At 39.0% G+C, this 20,738-nt stretch overlaps 1 protein-coding gene across 1 annotated transcript in view; it reads right to left on the bottom strand.

Annotated features, from left to right (window-relative positions):
- LOC132836614 (zinc finger protein 541-like) overlaps positions 1–18,597 on the bottom strand; it is a 43,269-nt gene extending 24,672 nt beyond the window's left edge. Inside the window, exons 1-10 of the mRNA XM_060856006.1 lie at positions 18,291–18,597; positions 15,146–15,270; positions 14,724–14,851; positions 12,317–12,638; positions 11,387–11,806; positions 10,990–11,224; positions 10,739–10,908; positions 6,732–6,992; positions 3,633–3,969; positions 1,653–1,716 (exon numbers count right to left, since the gene is read on the bottom strand). Coding sequence (XP_060711989.1) covers positions 1,653–1,716; positions 3,633–3,969; positions 6,732–6,992; positions 10,739–10,908; positions 10,990–11,224; positions 11,387–11,806; positions 12,317–12,638; positions 14,724–14,851; positions 15,146–15,270; positions 18,291–18,597 — 2,369 coding nt within the window. The remainder of the gene's footprint in view (positions 1–1,652; positions 1,717–3,632; positions 3,970–6,731; positions 6,993–10,738; positions 10,909–10,989; positions 11,225–11,386; positions 11,807–12,316; positions 12,639–14,723; positions 14,852–15,145; positions 15,271–18,290) is intronic.
- Positions 18,598–20,738: the final 2,141 nt, after the last annotated feature.

Here is a 20,738-nt window from a genome sequence, read left to right on the forward strand (position 1 = left end):
TCAATTGTAAAGGGCCCTAGTGAGACGCCCTGGAGTACTGTATAGTTTTGGTCTCCTTATCTGAGGAATGATGTTAGCTGGGATGGTGTGCGATGAAGCTTTACCAGACTAATTCCTAGGATTGCAGGACTGACGAATGGAGAGAGACTGGATTGGTGAGGATTTTAATCAGGAGTTTATAAGAATAAGGAGAGGAATCTCATAGAAACCAAACAATTCTAACAGGCCTAGACAGGATGTAGGAAGGATATTTTCAACGATCGGGGAACATAGAACCAGGGGTCACAATCTAAGAATATGGGGTAAACCACTTGGGACTAAGAGAAGAAGTATCTTCACCCAGAGGATGGTGACCCTATGGAACTCTCTGCCAGCACTGAGGCCAAAATATCAAATGTTTTTGTGAAGGAGTTAAATATAGTTTTTCGGGCTAAAGGGATCAAAGGGTATGGTGAGAAAGCTGGACTAGGATACTGAGCTGGAGGATCAGCCATGATCATACTTTATGGGTGCAGACTTGAAAGGATCAAAGGACCTACTTCTGCTCCTAGTTTCTGAGTTTCCTGGGTCAGAAATATCCAGCCTAGTGAAGGAGAAAACATCTCTCTCTCTTCCCCTCTCATACACATATAAGTTTGGGGAGTGAATTTGTAATTGCAGAATTACATTTTACTTTGTTCAAAAACTGCATGAATCCATGTAAGATTCTGCAAATCTGTTTTTTAGATTAGAATCAGTCTGACCATTGTGGCACAGACAGCCTCACAGAGAGTAACACCTTCAAAACCTTATCTGGTCGACATGACACCAATTGTTCAAGTGCAAGAGAATGTAATTTTTAAAAACAGTTTTGAAATTTACATATGAAAGAACTGAAACCAACATGGTCATTCTAAAAGATGAGAGACTTAACAAACAATCCGGGTTTTATTCAATATATAATTTCAGTTACATCACACTGTAGATTTTTGCTATAAATTCTGTGTCTTACAATCTTATTCTCCACAATAACCTGCAGTAGGAGCAGTGCCCCGAAAGCTAGTGCTTCCAAATAAACCTGTTGGACTATAACCTGGTGTTGTGTGATTTTTAACTCCGGGAATAAGAGGCTTGATTTCGAATGTACTGCCCCTGTGTGTCATGACACAAATCGTCAATGTTTCCGAATTTCACTGCTGAGAGAGCCAGCCCTAATTTTCAAACAATGTTCTTTTAATCCTAGCCTGATCATTCAGCATCATAATCTAATCTCCTGATGGTAAATTCAGGATGAACAGTAAATTCTGACATTTACAATGAAGCCCACATTGGATAAAGGAGCAACAGAATAGCTAACTGTCTTTGTAAATTAGGGTAGTGCATGTTAGTGATCAATTGAGCTGTAGGTGGTAGGAAAGCACTTTGAGCTTGACCATCCACTGAAGGTAACCCTCTCACCCATCATCTACAAACACATTTTCTAACCAAGGTCTGATGGAAATTGGAACACTTGTTGATAGGAGACAACCTTTTACAACATCTCTGCTAGTGTTTAACAACAAGCAAAAAATAAAGTCTTCACTCCAAAGATACAAATCACTATAAGGCTGATAGTTCCATGTTCTGGAGAGTCAATGCTAGTAAAATAGTCTGAAATTGAAAAACTAACTTACGGTTCTATGGTGACTATAGAGTCATCTTTAACCACAGAGATACCACAAATTCCATCTACACCATCTGTAAAGGACAGAATTATTTAATAAATAATAACAAGTTTAAATCTTCACACACAAAAACAAAATCAACAGATGTGTGTACTCATTACTAATATCCAAAAATGTCTAAAGGCTGGGCCCAGTCTTTTGCTACCAAGCTTGGAGTTGGGAAATTTCCTGGCTTGCAATACCAGCCTTAGGAAAAAGGCTCAATTATAGCAATTTTTGTTTTAATATGGGAGAATCAAGTCCATATAAGTAGAAGCAGAAGTATGCCATTTGGCCCATCGAGCTAGCTGTTGTTGCATTTAACTACACAACCTAGACTCTCCCACAAATGGAAACTGCATCTCTGTCCTAGCAAGCCGCCTAAGAATCCTTTATATTTCAACAAGATCTCCTCTTATTCTTCAATGAGAACAAGCCAAACTTTTTCCACCTCCCCTCATAAGAAAATCTTTCCAAATCCAGAATCAGCCTAGTGAACCATCTCTGGCCTGCTTCTAATGCCATTATATCTATCTTTAGATAAGGGGAACAAAATTGTTTACAGTATTCCAGTTGTGGTCTATTGGCCTTTCCCATTACCACTGAACATGGATACTATTCATGCATTGGGACCCCTAGATCTGCTTCTGCAGTCATTCCCCATTTAAGTAATATTTAACTATGCCACAGAACATAACCTTACACCTCTCACATTATATTTCATCTGTCAAGTATTTCTGCCCATTCATTCAATCTGCCTATACCCTCTGTAGACTGCGTCATCCTCACTACTTGCCTTCCCAACTACTTTTGTCATCTGTAAAGTTAGGGAGGTAAATCCACTTTCCTCATCCAAGTCATTAACATATATTGTAAATAAGTGGAGCCTCAACACTGATCCCTGTGGTAGTCTGCTAGCTACAATGTGATGTAAAGTTCCCTCCATCTTGCCCCAAAGTGACACAGCCCTAACATTATTAAATGTCCACCTCCTCACCCAGAACCATCACTACCAGTGCAACATTAGTTCATTTCTTAAACAGAACATCATGTAATTTCTTGGATGGAACAGTCAATTTAATGTTGACCTGTTCAGTCCTTTTTCTCACCAAGCTCTGTAGGAACTGAAGTGAGCCTGCAAAGATTAATTCCATTTAACACACTTAATTAGCATCAATATAAAACCAGAGACACGACATGGCACAAAGCTGCTTGCAATCTGTTGATAATTAACAGAAAATGGTACTCATAAATTATGGATTATGATAATGTCCCACCGGGGGCAGTAGGGAGTGTTCTCATGTTGAGCTAAAAGAACTGAGTGATAAAACAGAGAGCATTATTATATGCTATCCTTAACCTGTCCAACTTTAAACTTGAAATGTTTAAAGTTGACCATGGATATCTGAAGTATTCCATTCCCCATTACTCTCTTTCACATAGCATTTCTAAAATAAATTTAAGAGGTGTAATTTTTTTTTGCAAAAATAACACCTTGGATGGTTTTTATTTTCCTCAATGAGTTAATGGAATATTTGAGACCGCTTTATGTAAAATTAATTTTCGCCTATTTTACAATAGTTAACACTTAAGACATTCCTCACAAATTTAAACAAATTAACGAGTTTTGAGAAGATTTGCACAGGTTGAGGTTCTGGATGTAGGTTTGCTCGCAGAGCTGAAAGGTTCATTTTCAGATGTTTCGTCATCATACTAGATAACATCTTTAGTGAGCCTCTGGACGAAGCCCTTAGCCCGGAGGCTCACTGAAGATGTTACCGAGTATGGTGATGAAATGTCTGAAAATGAACTTTCCAGCTCAGTGAGCAAACTTAAACAAATCAACTCAATTAAAATTGTATAAATTAGGTTTACACTAAATTCTTAATAATGTATAATCAACAAAACCTTTATAATAGCATAACTGGAAAAAATGTTTACCTACAACACTGGCCAGAATTCCTTTAGGAGGGTATGTATTGTGTGATGCCTTACTCCCAGACAAAGAACAGATCCTGTTGAAGTAAAGTCCTGAGCCATGACGGATGGGACTCAACATCGGGGGAGGTGTGTATGGCGGAGGTTGAAAGTTTTTCTCTAGAAGGTGATCTGCTAAGCAAACGGGGGAACGCATATGGCTCTGGTACAGTACCATCCCTGGCAGCACCCCAGTCTGATTTGATGCTGGTGATGGGATAAAGAGGGGGTCTGGACGAGATCGCTTCTTACGTTGCTTTTTGGAATTGCCTCTACAATTTACATTTGCTTGTTTGCCTGTTTCAGTGACCTGCAACAGACAATTCTTTAAAAAGTAACAGGCATTTAAAATTATAAATTTCCAAATTATTCACGTTAGTACAACACTGTCTGAATGTTGACTGACGTCACTACAAAAACAGTAATGCATCACAACATAATTTACTGGCTCATAATAGAAGAGAAATTATGACTTTTACTGTGTCAATAGATGTGAAGCTGGAAAAACAAAGCAGGTCAGACAGCATCCAAAGAGCAGGAAAGTCAACGTTTAAGGCAATACTTTTCCAGCTTCACGTCTATTGACTCTGGCTTCCAGCATCTGCAGTCCTTACTGTCCCCGTGGATTGTGCAGTGATAAAACACCTGTTTCATAGTACAATCGCAAGCCGCAGGGCAAGAGCTATAGCTGGGGGCAGGGAAATTATGATGCAGTGAGGCATGACTTAGGATGTGTGGATTGGAAAAACAGGCTTCAAGAGAAGAACACTAATGAGATGTGGGGATTGTTCAAGGAGCAGCTACTGCGTGTCCTCGATAGGTATGTACCAGTTAGGCATGGTGTAAAGGGCCTTGTGAGGCAGCCGTGGTTTAGTAAGGAATTGGAGTCCCTTGTGAAAGGGAAGAAGGCGGCATATGTAAAGATGAGGCGTGAAGGTTCAGTTGGGGCGATTGAGAGTTATAAGGTAGCCAGGAAGGAGCTAAAGAGGGAGCTAAGAGAAGCGAGAAGGGGACATGAAAAGTCTTTAGCTGGTAGGATTAGGGAAAACCCAAAGGCTTTCTATAGGTATGTCAAGAATAAAAGGATGACTAGGGTAGGTATCGGTCCAGTCAAGGATAGTAGTGGGAAGTTGTGTGTGGAGGCGGAGGAGATTGGAGAGACATTAAATCAGTACTTTTCATCAGTATTCACTCAGGAACAGGACACTGTTGCTGATGTGAATATGGAATCACAAATAATTAGAATGGATGCCCTGGAAATATGCAGGGAAGAGGTTTTGGGAATATTGGAAAGGATGAATATAGATAAGTCTCCTGGGCCTGATGGCATTTACCCCAGGATCCTATGGGAAGCTAGGGAGGAGATAGCAGAGCCATTGGCCTGGATTTTTATGTCGTCATTGTCAACGGGAATAGTACCAGAGGACTGGAGGATAGCGAATGTGGTCCCATTGTTCAAGAAAGGGAGTAGGGATAGCCCTGGTAACTATAGGCCAGTGAGTCTGACTTCAGTGGTGGGCAAAGTCTTAGAGAGAATGGTAAGGGATAAGATTTATGAACATCTGGGTAGGAATAACGTGATCAGGGATAGCCAGCATGGTTTTGTGAAGGGCAGGTCGTGCCTCACAAACCTTATTGAGTTCTTTGAGAAGGTGACTAAGGAAGTGGATGAGGGTAAAGCAGTAGATGTTGTGTATATGGATTTTAGTAAGGCGTTCGATAAGGTTCCCCATGGTAGGCTAATGCTAAAACTTCGGAGGTATGGCATTGAGGATACATTAGAGGTTTGGATTAGGAATTGGCTGGCTGGAAGGAGACAGAGGGTAGTAGTTGATGGATTATGTTCATCTTGGAGCGCAGTTACTAGCGGTGTACCACAAGGATCTGTTTTGGGACCATTGCTTTTTGTTATCTTTATAAATGATCTAAAGGAAGGACTTGAAAGCTGGGTAAGCAAGTTTGCGGATGACACAAAAGTCAGTGGAGTTGTGGATAGTGAGGAAGGAAGTGGTAGGTTACAGCGGGATATAGATAAGTTGCAGAGCTGGGCGGAAATGTGGCAAATGGAATTCAATGTAGCTAAGTGCGAAGTCGTTCACTTTGGTAGGAATAACAAGATGATGGATTACTGGGCTAATGGGAGGCTACTTGGTAGTGTGGATGAGCAGAGGGATCTTGGTGTCTATGTACACAGATCTCTGAAAGTTGCCACCCAGGTAAATAGTGCTGTGAGGAAGGCATATGGTGTACTGGGCTTTATTGGCAGAGGAATTGAGTTCCGGAGTCCTGAGGTCATGTTGCAGTTGTATAAGACTCTGGTGAGGCCTCATCTGGAGTATTGTGTGCAGTTTTGGTCGCCATACTATAGGAAGGATGTGGAAGCTTTAGAACGAGTGCAGAGGAGGTTTACCAGGATGTTGCCTGGAATGGTAGGAAAATCTTATGAGGAAAGGCTGAGGCACTTGGGGCTGTTCTCATTGGAGAAGAGAAGGTTTAGGGGAGATCTGATAGAAGTGTATAAGATGATTAGGGGTTTAGATAGGGTAGATACTAAGAACCTTTTACCGCTAATGGAGTCAGGTGTTACTAGGGGACATAGCTTTAAATTAAGGGGTGGTAGGTATAGGACAGATGTTAGGGGTAGATTCTTCACACAGCGGGTTGTGAGTTCATGGAATGCCCTGCCCGTATCAGTGGTGAACTCTCCTTCTTTATGGTCATTTAAGCGGGCATTGGATAGGCATTTGGAAGTTATTGGGCTAGTATAGGTTAGGTAGGATTCGGTCGGCGCAACATCGAGGGCCGAAGGGCCTGTACTGTGCTGTATCCTTCTATGTTCTATGTCACTGAGAGATGAAAAAGAACATAAATGCTGGCAAACTGAAACCAAAGCAGAACTTCCTTCAACAAATCCAAAGAAAGGACTACATTTCAGAAGGAACTTTTCAACCAATAACTTGCTGTTCATGTCCAGCTTCTTCTATTTTCATTAAGTGCTGCTTGGGTTATCATGCAAATTTATTAGTATGACTTATGGCACCAAACAATTAGACAAGCCAAGACCTTTCTCACCTGGGCAGAGCTGTCATTCGAGGACACTATTACATCAGTCAATTTTGTTGTGACCGACTTCCTTGGTGTAACTGGTGAATTTTCAGATTTAACAGATGTGCCATCTTTCTTGGATTTTACAGGCACTGACACTGGAATCACTAACGGCACTGCCACATTTTCCTCAAGTGGCTTCTTTAGCAGAAGAGCACTGAGTTTATCCTCCAGATACTGAAAGAACAATCCACCATGTTCCATTTTCTCAATTCCATTATCAGTCACCTAAAATTAGAATTTCATAATGGTATTTGTCAAATTTCTTAGCAATAACCCACTAAAATATTCCAAGTTGATGATGATGATGATGGTGTGTATATAGACTTAGGTGCCTCTGGCAGGACAGCACAGAACATCCATCCCTAACTGACCCAAGAGGTGCTGGTCAGCTATTTTCTTGAACCACTGCAGTGACTGTTTAATAATGATTGACAACCCACAGAGGCTTTCTAGCCCATTTAAAAAGGGAGGCAAAAGTCAATCAAAATGCAGTGTGTCTGTGGTCAAATAGAGGCCAGTTCAGTAATGACAGCTGACTTTCTTCCCTAAAGGACATGAGATCAGAATTTTTTTTTAAATCACAATCTTGTGAATATAGGGGCAGCATTACTCTTTGAGAAAACATGGGATTCTTATTCTGACCTTTCGATTTAAATTTTCCAGATCTTTGGTTAGATTTTAATTGGTTTTTCAAACATTCAAGTTTAGTCCACGTCCCTAAAGTATCTGTCCAGCAACATACGCATTTTGCTATAATGTCTCCGAATATCTAACAATACTCATAATATTTCAAATTAGTGTTCCAATTGAGCAGGTCAAAGATTCCTCAGCCAGTGACAACCACACTCAAACACACGAATAAAAAAATGCACAGCTGCACAAGTTTCTTAGAGGGGAGATGTGAACCCCAGTAACAGAAGACAATTTTTTTTTGTACAGGGTTGGGGAAAGGTCGATTAACCAGTCGAGTTTATAAAATAATACCCTGGTCAGCTTTCATGACATTTTTTCCTGTTACCAAGTTCTCCTTTGGTCAAACTCTCAATCATAGTTTCTATGCAGTATCTATTATGCTATTAAATCAATGCATTGTGTTTCTTGTGACTAATTGACAAGAGGCATTGCTTCCTCAACAGTAATTCTGTGACACAATAACAGCTGCAGCAGCACTCTTCTAAAGTCAAGAGGATTTCAGTATTTTCAGTAGCTACTGATACACAGATTTATATGTACAGCAACACTAATGCATTGAGGGTAATTTGCTTCATTCTGACTTTCCAAAGTAGAATAATTTTCCTAACCTTTTGTGCCTTAACACCATCTTCCAATGAAAGCTGTTTTCCCATTCCTTCTCGTGGACAAGTGTGACAGTTTAGTCCTTTTAGAAAATGGAAAACACCTTGACACCTTTCACACCTGAAGTTTTCTTCATTTTCGTCCAAATTATGGGAACTGCTGCTACTCACCAAGTCCCTGCTGTTGATTGAAGATTATAAAATCAGATCAAGTTAAAAAAAAGACTCAACACTGGAAGCCCCAAATACAAGGTTTGAAATGCAAAAATCAAATCAGTATTTATGCTCTATTGCCTTGCTTTTGCTATATTAAGAACTAGATTTTCTCACTTTGTTTGTCAAATTTGTGGCTTTCTGCACAAATTCTGAAGATTAGTAGAAATGGAATAGTGCTGGGATCTTTCCATACCAGTGCCTTTAGTGTTGTTGCTACATTGAAGGCACATGCTAAATCCTGCTTTTGCAGCAAGCAAAGTATCCCACACATGTTGAATTCTTGACATCCTTCTCTGCATTCCTTTTATTTTCTAATCTCACCACATAACATTTCTGACTATAGGACAAGATCGATGATCTGCTTCCAAGTGTCCCATTTTACATTTGACAGACAGTCCCCTAGAGAGTCAACTGCCCTTTAATCAAAAAGATCAAGAGTGATCACAGTAAAATTGACAATTTATTATTTAGGGACATGAGTGGAAACCTGTATGCGCTACTCAACAGTGCTAAACTCTCCCTCTCCCCATATTAATGGAACCAAGGTCAGATGATGTTCAGCCTCTCTACATGTCTTTTACTAAAGGAAAATTTCATACCACAGCACTGATGATGATCCATCTCCCTCTTGTGGTACGCTGGAAAGACTGTAAATATCTTCATCCTGAAAAGTCAAAGCTCATTACAAACAAGACAACAAGAGTTATAAAAGTTCTTTAGGCTGGAATGTTTCAAATTTAGGAACATATGCAGGATGTGTGATTAAAAAAAGGTTTACATTGCTGAACCTTAAATGCTGCCCAGATATTTGATGTTATACGAATAAATATTTAAGATGTCAAGGTATTATTTATGGTCCCTAAAAGATGAGAATTAACACATTTCTGCCTATGTAGAGGCAGCTATGCTACACCCAGCAGGGAGTGTGTTGAGAATTCTGTATTTTATCAATTTTTGTATTTGTTGACTTCAAAACACACTGTGCTCCCTTGCATGGTTTCCTTCAGGCAGCTAACAGTCTTCTGGAACTTAGGGCTGCGGATGGCAGAAAACATGGCAAAATTTACAGGAAGGCCCCTGAGCATGTCAATATTTTTATGGGCTCCCTACATAAAGGCTTCAAAACTGTTTTGAAACACTTTCCATAGTTAAGACTTAAACAAAAAGGAAAGCATTTTATAATGTAATGCTAAGCAAAAACACAGTGTAGGTTTGCTCTGACAGAGTCGGTTTGTTGTCAATTTTCACACACATAAAAAATATTTAACTTGTCTGACAGGGATGACAAGACAAAGGCCAGTCATCTCATGCCCGTTTAGGATGGCCGGAGTATTAGTTTCTACCCATCCCAGTTAGAGACTCCAACCTGTGAAGTTATTAAGAATTTATTTTAGAAACACAATCCGATTAGAGCCAGAGACTTGCAATTCAACTCATGGTCTGGATTCAGAGCAGGTTTGGCTCTGTTCGCTCAGCTTTACTTGCCATTACATTTTACAAATCTTGAGTCTTCTCATGGACATGAACTGGAGCTGCTTTTATCGGATCCTTTGTACGTGCCCTAGCTCTTCACGAATTGTAATGCGTTGTTCCACTGGCAGGAGGTTGCTGCTGTGTGCTTTAAAAGTTGCAACAAAGCATATTCATAATGGCACACATCTACCAGCAACAGTTGTAAAACTTCTTGTCTGGGGAGATCAGCTTTTATTTTTGTGCAGGTATTTTTCAGTATCATTATTCATTTCTTTGGTTCAGATCAATATGCTTCTTTTGTACTGGTGTCATTCACGACACTTCACCCAAGTAAGGCTGCCCTATTGACCCCTCCACAAAAAAAATGGAGAATGCCCTATTCCAAACTTTGTCACCACCAGCAGTGCCTGTAAGCTTTTGCTCTTGCCCAGGATATATAACTCCCAGACCTGTGTACTCCCAAAAGTTGTAAAGCATTGCACTGATACCAGGCAGAAGAGGAAACAGTGGGAAGTGCCCTTCAGTGCATCAGCATTGTAGAGGTACTCATAATAGCACTGCATCCATAAGCAGCCACAAACTGCATTTTCCCCTGGTTGACAGTCAACATCATCTCAAATGCTAGAAAATCCCCCAGTGTCAATATAACACGCAATGTACCAGCGGGGATGAGTACTAAACTAGATTTTAAATCTACTTCCTACTCATCTTGAGTTACATTTGGAGCTCTGCAATTGCCCTGGGTTAGGAAGAGGAAATATCAGTCTAAATTCCTGTTCCTGTCCATCATGTAGAAAGAAAGATGGGCTCAAATTCGATGATCTCATAACCAATATGCCTATCAATATTCTCTTCAAAAAACTGTCACAAGGTACTGGGCAGCCACAACCAGCTGTAGAACTGTACTGTTGCGAGAGTCAGCGCTTTGAGACATGTGAAAAAAGGCATGTATAAATGGAAAGCCTAAATGGAAATTAAGGTAATTACCTGTACACTAGCATAAAAAGATGGTTTCTGAAGACAGTCTTCCATATTCCTCGTTAAAGAATTCTGAACAGGAAAGGAGTTCATAGCCACCTGACTAGGAGGAGCAGTGCAATTGGGATCTAATTTCTGTCGTTCCTTTCGAGAAATTGACACACTCTTACTGGATTTACCTGCAATATTGTAATGCTTCACACACACATCTTTATTAGAGATCCTGCCTCTTTTGTTGCTACAGGGTGGAAGTGACCAACCTTCCAACTGCTCTGACTGTGACTGAAGCTGATTCTGAACAACAACTTCTTCACACATTGACTGAGGAGGACATTGTCCTTTGAATGGACTCTTCTTGGATTTCTTGTGACATTCTGAGATTCCCCTTAACACAGGCTGTAAACCAGTTCCTGTCTGCTGGTCTGTACATTCTGTCTCTTGTGGATAGCAAGAGAGAATATTCTTGGAGAGTTGGCACTGTTTTGTTGCTTGAAACTGTAAAAATGGAGAAGTGGTTTCCTGTCTCAAGGAATGCTGGAAGTCTTGTAATAGTTCTGAGGGATGATGAGATTGGGTTCCATTATTTTGGATCTGGGATGGAATTTTCTGGGCAAGTACATGCTGGGACTGGGTAACTAGCACTTGTGACTGGCTTACCGAATTTTGGGATTGAGACAGATTGTACTGGGTATCAGAAATCAGGTGGAGCATATGGTTTTGAAACTGGTCTTGGTTTTGCATCGGGGAGGCCTCTTGATCTCCCATGTAGACTTGCGTAAACAGTGAAGTTGCTATCTGCTGTTGATGTTGCTGGTGCAGAGAGTACTGCTCCTGCAGTATTTCACGTTTCTGTTCAGGATAGGCTTGCCACTGATTCAAATTTGTTTTGTAACTCAAAAGTTGTCTGAAGACATTTCCACAAGTATCAAATTCAGACATTGATGAGTTTTCACTCTGATTCTTCACAACAGAGGAATTTGACTGAATATCCAAATTCTGCCTTGTAAAGGCTTGAGCAAATGAGTCCAGCTTATGCAAAGCACCACTTGAAAAAGTGGCAGAAACTTCTTCAGGAGGCTGGGAATTGGGAACAATATAAGAGTAACTTCCTTTGCTACCACTGTAAGTTGCCAAGTTATTGGTCCACACAAGATCTTGACTGGGTTGTTGTCTGGTGGATCCAGTTTCATTTCTTGATAATGTATGATTTGTGTTCACATCTTGTGGCCAACTTGCTGGTCTTGATGATTCCAAAGTATATTGTGCAGGCTGCGAAGGTCTACCTGGAATCATTGAATCCAAAAGATAAGAATCTAGATTTTCTACACCGGAGACACTGGGATCTGCTACAGAAAAGTGAGAAGAGTTTACTCTGCTATATGGATCAGTTATGTTACAGTTTAAACCAGAAGAAGAATGCTCTCTTTGCATTATGCCAAATTTGGCGTGTCTAACAGTGCTTGACCTCTCTGACAAACAAATATTTGGACTAGTAAGCACACTTGCTGTAGCATGGGTTTGTGTGGGATAGTGCAATGTAATTTTGCTTCCAGTAGCACCAGTTTCACATGGTATTTTTTGGCTTACACTGCTCGTTAGGGGCCTCAGCATGTCTCGGTTAGGCAGACAAGATCTTTGAGAAAGAGACTCAACCTGTGTTGTCGGCCTCTGAGCCACTCCCACTTCACACTGAAGGGTCTGAGTTTGTCCACTCTGGGGGTACAGCACACCCTCTGTTGAGTCCACTTCTTTCGAGCTGTTGTCAGCAAAAGGCTCCCTCTGACAATACAAGCCATGCTGAACCTCATAGTGACGTCGCAAAGACCGGGAGTCACAATAGCTCTTGTCGCATCCATGTTCCATACAAACATAAGGTTTATTTTTTTGGTGTGTTAACAAGTGCCCAGATCTAAGGAGAGAATGCAGAATAAAATGCCTCATTAAGTTCATCTCAAAACATTTCGCTCCTAACATTTACTAAATGATGGGATATTGCTTTGGAAGGTCATCATCGTTCTTCATAGAACTGACCTGTATTAATAATAATTTGACAGATGATTGGGAACAATCACATGTATCTACTTCAATCTTCCTTCTCCTTGTATTCTTTGATGAAATTAGCATAAAATGCATTTAGTTTCTTACCCACCTCCCTCATTTATTCACCAAGCTCAACTATGAGAAACCTTACAGTATCTTTGATCCCATTCTTGAAAAATTCTTATTTTTTGTAGATTTCAACTATGGGCCTCACCTACAAGTGTAAGCGATCATATTTTTTTTTCTTGCATTTCAAACCGAAGTGTAAGTCAGACAATGCTGTATAGCTGAAATACAGGAGAGTTTTGCAATTTGGGAAAAATCAAGTTATGCTGATTTCTATCTGTGTAAGACAATATTGCTTTTTGATGCAGTCAGATTATTATTTGAGACCGAGTGGTACCAAGTGTCTGTGTTTACCCTGAAAAAAAGTGAGGACTGCAGACGCTGGAGAACAGAGTCAAAGAATGTGGTGCTGGGAAAGCACAGCCAGTCAGGCAGCATCAAGGAGCAGGAGAGTCGAAGTTTCAAGCATAAGCTCTTCATTCCTGATGAAAAGTTTATGCTCGAAACGTCAATTCTCCTGCTCCCCAGATGCTGCCTGACCGGTTGTGCTTTTCCAGCACACTTTTCATCTGTGCTTACCCTTTCTATACATTTTTACTCCCACTACATCATCTGTCATACCGTATTTCTTCTGTCTGCTTTAACTGTGAATGTGGGTGCCTTATTTGCGGTTTTTCAAAGGGCACAATTCAACTCATACAATCATACAGTAGGAATCTTTTCTCCATTATTTGTTAAAATGTGTTACAATAAATAGTTATTTTATGCTTCTGACAAAACTTCATCAGAACTGTCTTCATCCTGAACAGCAGTCAGTTAGACAAGTTGATTATCTTGGTATTTAATTGGGATTTTATACATTTGGTTTGTGGAATGATCTGAAACGATTATCAGTGCTCTCTTCCCAGTTAAATTGTGACATAAGCATCTCTGACCAGAAAGTATCAAACAAATCTCAGGCAAAATTCTTATAGCCACCAGAGCAAGAACTGTGATCCTTTCAATTTTACCTAAAACTAAGCACCGATTCCAGAAGTTAAATGCTTTGCTAGCCTCATATGCAGGTGATAACTATATTAGCATCAGTGGAATCAGTATATATAGAAGGCAATCAATTTGTCTGGTCTCCACTGAGAATTTGGAATCTTAGCTCATGATCAAGCAACTTGAAACTAATAATTTAAAAATAAACTTTAAGAAACATTCTGTAAGTTAATTCTCTCAAACTTTAACTAATACGAATATTTTTAAACAATCAAGTCCTGTCTGAGTAACATTTTCTTCCAGGCAATTTGATATTTTGACACACATCAATAGATTTAACTTTGAATCATGGAAGGATGCAATACAGATGGACGCCATCTGGCCCATCAAGCTTGTGTCAGCTCTGAAAGAGCTTTCCAATTAGTCACACACACCCTGTTCTTTCATCATCATTTCAAGTATTTATTCTACTGTTTCTTGCAAATTACTACTGAACCTGCCACTCAAATGTTAAGTAAATACTTTGGGTATGGTTAATGTCACTTTTAAATCTGGCACCTCGTAGACTTGTAAACGGTTGGTTTTTGGGATACTCTTTTGAGTATTTTTTGTTCTGTTTTCCAGGTCAATAATCAAACAAGACTTGTAAATCAAATTAAGTGATTGTTTATCTCATGCAGTAGTTTGTGGGATGCTGCTGGACAGGCACTATTACGGTTACAGGATTGTAGCCTGTTAATTATATGAACACGAGGAATGGAATTTAATCCCACAGATCAAACTCACATCCAACTTGAAATGAATAAAACTAAATCTGGCATTTAGTTTCATTCCAGGTGGACAAAGCAAATCTATTGTGTGTGAAAAATAATAGAAATTCCTGAGTTACATAATGTTCACACACAAGTGGTCCTGTCTCTTAAAGGCCTTATTACAGATCCTGCAGACATGCCGACGTTCATGACTGTGCGTCAGGTAGTGTTTGCTCAGGGCACTGGCACTGCTGAATGACTTTCCGCATTGGCTACATTCCTAAAAAAAACAAATGAATTATCTATTTTTGCCTCATATTGATTTCAATATAAATGTAAAACAACTCTAACAGTTAATATTTAAATTACTACTGATTTCCCTAATATATTCCATTACTGAACAAACCAGAACTTATTATTTTTGACAAAACTGGTTTATGTTCTTGGGCTTGATGGTTTTTTTTAGAACAGCTCAGTCGTGTATACTGTAGATTAGAAACCTCTTGTTACAGGGTTTTTTTTAAAAAGTACTCTAAAACCACAGACTGGATGAACAACTGGATGCAGTGCTAACCTGGAATGCTTGCTGCGGAGAATGCCGTGTGGAGAGACGCCTTCTCTTCTGCAGCCCTCCATATTTCCCTTCACTTTTACCTCCACTTTTCTCAGGGCTATTTTTTTGAGGTACAGGACTAATATCTATAACAAAAAAGTCAATAGGAAAAACCAGCAATATTTCAGTTCTTTTTTTGTTAAACACACATTCGGATTTTAAGTCAGATGAGTTGGACTGAAGACCAGTTTCTGTGTTACTATTTCTATATCATTAAACCATCCTTTGTTTATAAACCATTTGTTAAGAACGGGCAGAGTGAAAACTTAATTTCCAAATAGTGCAACTTATTGTTTGCCTTATTCCATCATAATTTGGGCAGTCTTTTTCAGTTTATGAAAATCTAAGTCTGTCTAAATGACCATTGCACACAAGAAACCAACATTAAACCCAAGATCTCAGATTACCAACTACCTTTTACAATTCTACCTGAAGTGATAGCATCACAGCCTCGAATGTCTTGTTTCACTAGGTGGTTTTCAGTGTAGGTATCTGTCAGGCAATGTCTCGAGAAAAGGACATGACAGATATTATCACTTCATTACAATTGCAATGCTCTTGCCTGTTACAAACATAATTTTCTGATCAGGCTATTTGTGTGTTGTGTTACAAGGCTTATTTTATCTGCCAAAATGCCCCAAAAAGAAGCTGGGCATCTATATTTAACAATGATCTCATTTAGAAAACCAGTTGTGAACTGATGATTCTTAAAGGTTGCAGCTCCAGCATGTTACGATATTACAAATACAGTTCAATGTCAGGATGGTATATGCCTTTTTCTTTCCAAAAAGCAACTTTCTAATCAGCAATGTACATAAAATTTCCTTAGAGTCCTCAGCCATTAATCACCTAGCAAAGTATTCCCAAACATTCTACTGGTTTCAGAATGCTTTCTATTGATGGTACCATCACAATGCCCCAGCACTCACGAAGATACAATCCAGTATTATATTTGACTAAACAGGGAAAAATGAGTCAGCACTACAACATGTGATCACTTTCTCATGAAGCACATTGATATGTTTAATAAGACAGTTTAATTCCACCTTCATATCATTTTTCAACTTTCAATAGTTCATTTGTTGCTGAAACAGAATATTTTAATACATTCCTGACCAGCCTCCCAACCTTTAAACTTTTAGAATAAAGAATAACCCGCTGCTTATGCCATAACTCACAGTGAAGTTCCAGAATCCACTGCTTGCTGACCTACACCGGCCCTGAGTTAAATGCCTCAATTTTAAAATTGTCATTGCCCTTCCTTGAATCCTTTTGTGGCCTTACCCTTTCCTACTTTTGTAACCTCCTTCAGCCTTACAACCCTCTGGGTTCTCTCTGCCTTTCCAATTCTCGTCACCAGAGTATCTCTAATTTTAAATACCAAGTCTTCAGCTGCCTATACCCTATGTTCTGAAGTTACCTTCTCAGACTCCTCTGCTTCACTCTCCTAAGACTTGCCTTAAACTCTGCCTATTTGACCAAGACTGGTCATTTGACCTAAATAATGGTGTGTGGCATCAAATTCTGTTTTCGGTTATACTCCCATGAAGCACTTTGGGGAATGTTACTGCACATATGCCGTGAAACTGAATTGTTGTGTAGACATTAGGAGGGGACAAAATGTGGTTCTGATATAATGCTCACCAGAACAAAAGCTGCTGACAATTAGGATTGGACAGGTGAGGTACCACAAGTTAACTTCCGCTACTGGAATTGAATCTTAGCCATTAGAAAAGACACAGAGGTAAACAAAAGAGTATATATAGCAAAAACAATGGCAATGCAAATATAAAAACAAAATCCATATGCATACAGTTTTGATTATATTGTTACAAAACTGATTTCCATGAAGCATGTAGCAGCGATAATATAACTACATCACAACATCCACGCTAGCTGCTTTTATAACAAAAACACATAAATCAGAACTACCATTCAGGTAACAAAACAAATTAATAAATATCAGGGTAGCGGGATCCTGGCAGGAAGTTGACCCAACTATACTAAAGGTCTACTTGCATATTTGGGAGTAACAGTCTCTCTTATCTATCATACTAATTTTTATTTCCACTCTACAATTCTGACAGCCACAAATATGAGTGTCTGGCTAAGCAAGACTAAATAAGTCGAGAAAAATAATACAGTACAGTAGATACCACACAAAGTTGCTTTTTCAAAGTAGGAGATACTACTGTGGGTTCATCATGGACTAGGTTAGTTTGAAAACCTTCCCAGTGGGAAAAGTAATAAAACTGGTGAATGAGACATATGGATCCAATTCATCTTGCGTACTTTAAAATGGAGGACCAGTACATAATTTTCCAAGTATTCCTTTTCTTTTCAGAGTCAGAGAACAAACCTGCCTATTTAGCTATAAATCCATACCTAACAGATAACCATTCAGCAAATATAACATTAAACTTTACAGAATATGATTTCCTGTCATAATCTTTGCAGAAAACTCTGGAAAATCAGGATCAAAGGCTACTTCTACCATTTCTCAGTAGCTTCCGCCAAAAGTGTGAGACAGAGATTGCTCAGAAAACACAGAGATTACAGACGCCTTTTTATTTTCTAACAACCTTTTCTGCTCTTCTGAAAGAACTGACTTATGGTGAAATACAGTTGCAGCTCTCTGGTATTATTGTGTGTGTATGAGACTGGGCAATGGAAGTGATCGAGCTATTTGAGTGAGGAGGGAATCACAAGCACATCTTGTTCCTTCCTGCATGCACGATTCACATTTTATTTTCCAATCAATAGGATTTATTAAACTGAAGTGGAGAACACTGGAAGAACTTCACCTTCATAGCTAGGGAGGTCGAGGCCAAATGTAGCTCCTGCTGTTGCTCTACCTAACTTAACACTTAATGATTATGGATTCAAACAGCCTAACATGTTATGAGGCAGTCTTATCAAAGAGGCCATCAGGGATGTTAATACAAATTTTAATAAAATCTTATTGGAATTGTAAAAGTGGGATGTTACTAAGTAATTTTGGCTGGGGATTTATTTTAAACCAGCAGGAAAACAAATTTATCCCAGCAGCAAATAGTTATAAGAGCACTGCTGCGCTTTAAAAAAAAATGCATGCACATTCAAGTACCTAGCAACACGGGTGGAGAATCTGTGTCCGTGGAGTCACTGGGAATCTTTGGGGAGTCACATCCCTTATCTACAGTATAGAGGGATAGATCTACATTGTCAGCAAATGGATCGCCAGGAATTTCTGCAGTCTCCAGGTTATAATCAAGTTCTATACTTGTCATTCCTGCATAAATAATATCATCAGGGTCTGGGATGAATTCTCGTCTCTGGATATTACTTGCAATGGGCAACTCACTGTCTGATAGCAAAGGCAGATGCATTTCGGTTTGGAGAGAGCTTTCATCGGTGAAACTGTAGCAATCCATAGCTCTTGATTTGGCAATGTCCTTCTGTAGAATTAAACAGCAGGCAACTAATTTTCACAGCATGAATCTGGCAAAAACATCCTCTTCTTTACTGTGTATTGATGCAGCTTTAATAAAATAGAAATATAAAAAAAGTTTAGAGACAAATTTAATTTACAGGAAGTTGATAGGCCAGTTAGGTGTTATTATACAGAATTAATTTTCTAGTTTTTCTCACAATACCGTTCTATTTAAGTTTTTCCAGGCCAGGCATTTTTTCTCCTGCAGAAACTACTGCAAAAGATCAGCAGGGAGTTGTTTAATTTTGAAGGGAGGGAAAGGAGGAGGGAGTTGGATGAAACGCCCTCCATTTTCTTTGCTCCTGCCCAAGCAGAGAACTACCATATCTCCCTTCGGCAACCTCCTTTAACAGGTGAAATTAGCAAAAACTGAGTGAAGAATTGCAGCTACAACTTCATACCCTGAAATACTGCTGATAAAACCCTAAACTCAAAGTTAAGCAGTCACTAAAATACTGCTATTATGTACTATGAATTGCAATAATCATGGTTATGGCTAATCATTTATTGTTTTTATTACTGATTAAAATGCACAAATACATTATATTTTGACGAAAAAAAAAGGAGTTTGTAACCCATTATATTTCACTTATAGGCTTGTGGGTATTTTTAGAAAGCAAAGTCCAATACTGACCCAACAATGAATTCCTACTATTGGTTCTGCCTCAAAGGTGCTCAACGAAGGTCAGGGAATGAGAGAGAGAGAAGGATTTTAGAAGGATCAATGAAATTTTATCTTTTGTAGAGAGATATTTTCGAAGTTACATCACATGTATAGACACTGAAATGGTGGTGGTGGGGCTCGAAAGCCAAGTCAACACAATGAATTTTAAAGAGTTCTCATAAATGGAAAACATTATGCAAAAGTTTACAAAAGGAGCTCAGACAGGGAACCAAGATGACTTAGAGGCTCTGTTAGCGGAAGGAACAGAAAAAAACAGAGAAAGGTGAAGTCAAGAGAGTCAACAGAAATTCTTTGTAGTAAAAAGAATGCCCTCTTTCATCTATCCTAGTTAAGAGCAGTACATCTGAGAAAATAAAAACCAAGTAAATCCCAGAGTAGGGAAGTTTTGTGTCTGAGAAATAAATATTTCCCTACGAGAGCAAACAACATTAATAAAGAGAGCAAATACCTGGTCATTATCTCATTGTTCGGTTGTCATTTGCTGCATGCAAGTTGGCTGCCAATTTCTCTAGACTACAGCAGTGACAAGTAGTCAGAATGAAAGCATTTATATAAATAATTAGTTATGTTTTTTAAATATAACTAGTTTTCACAGTAAATGTTTACAAAGAAAGCAGAAGAAATAAACAAGCTTTAAAACAATACACTATCCTGCCTTGCTTACTTAAGAATGTTCTGCTACATGGTTTAATTTAGCTATTTTTGTATGCTAAGTGACAATGAACTTACGCTAGAGGGTGCTCTTGTCTTCAATCTATAGCAATAACATCTTTTAATTAACAGATATATTCTTGAAAATTGCTATTCAAATCAAAGCAAGGTTGCCCACTTAATTTAGTACCATATACAAAAAAAGGATGTGCATTTCCAAATCAAGATTTTTCAGCCACAAAACATAGCCTAAATATGAAATGTGTATCACTTACTAGTAATAAACAAACATGTTCATACATGGAGATTGCAGCAAAAAATGTGTAATAGTAAATGATCGGCCATGCTCTGTTTGAATGGCAGAGCAGACTCGATGGGCTGGTTGCCTAATGCTATTCCTACTCCCTATGTTACACAACATAATTCACAAGAACAGTTAATAGGCTCAATTAGCAAGGTGGACTTTCTTCTAACTTCTGAATGTTTAAAGGATGCTTGAATGAATTGTTAAACATTGTGCTCTTCATGGTAAAGACCCCTGCAGCAAATAATAACATTTTTATTCTCCCTGCTGAACTTTAGAATAATTCTTCTTTGGAAAGAAGTTGATCTTTGAAAATTTTTAGTTCTCCAATGAGCTTGAAAGCCTCAGACAGTGTTAGTTGTTTTGTGATTCTTCTTCCTGTTCTTCATTGTCTCTGATCAACCCAATTCTTGCTGAAACAGCATCAGTTTCTCACTGGTCA

Source organism: Hemiscyllium ocellatum, chromosome 47, assembly GCF_020745735.1.
Source record: "Hemiscyllium ocellatum isolate sHemOce1 chromosome 47, sHemOce1.pat.X.cur, whole genome shotgun sequence".
Classification (NCBI taxonomy): Eukaryota; Metazoa; Chordata; class Chondrichthyes; order Orectolobiformes; family Hemiscylliidae; genus Hemiscyllium; species Hemiscyllium ocellatum.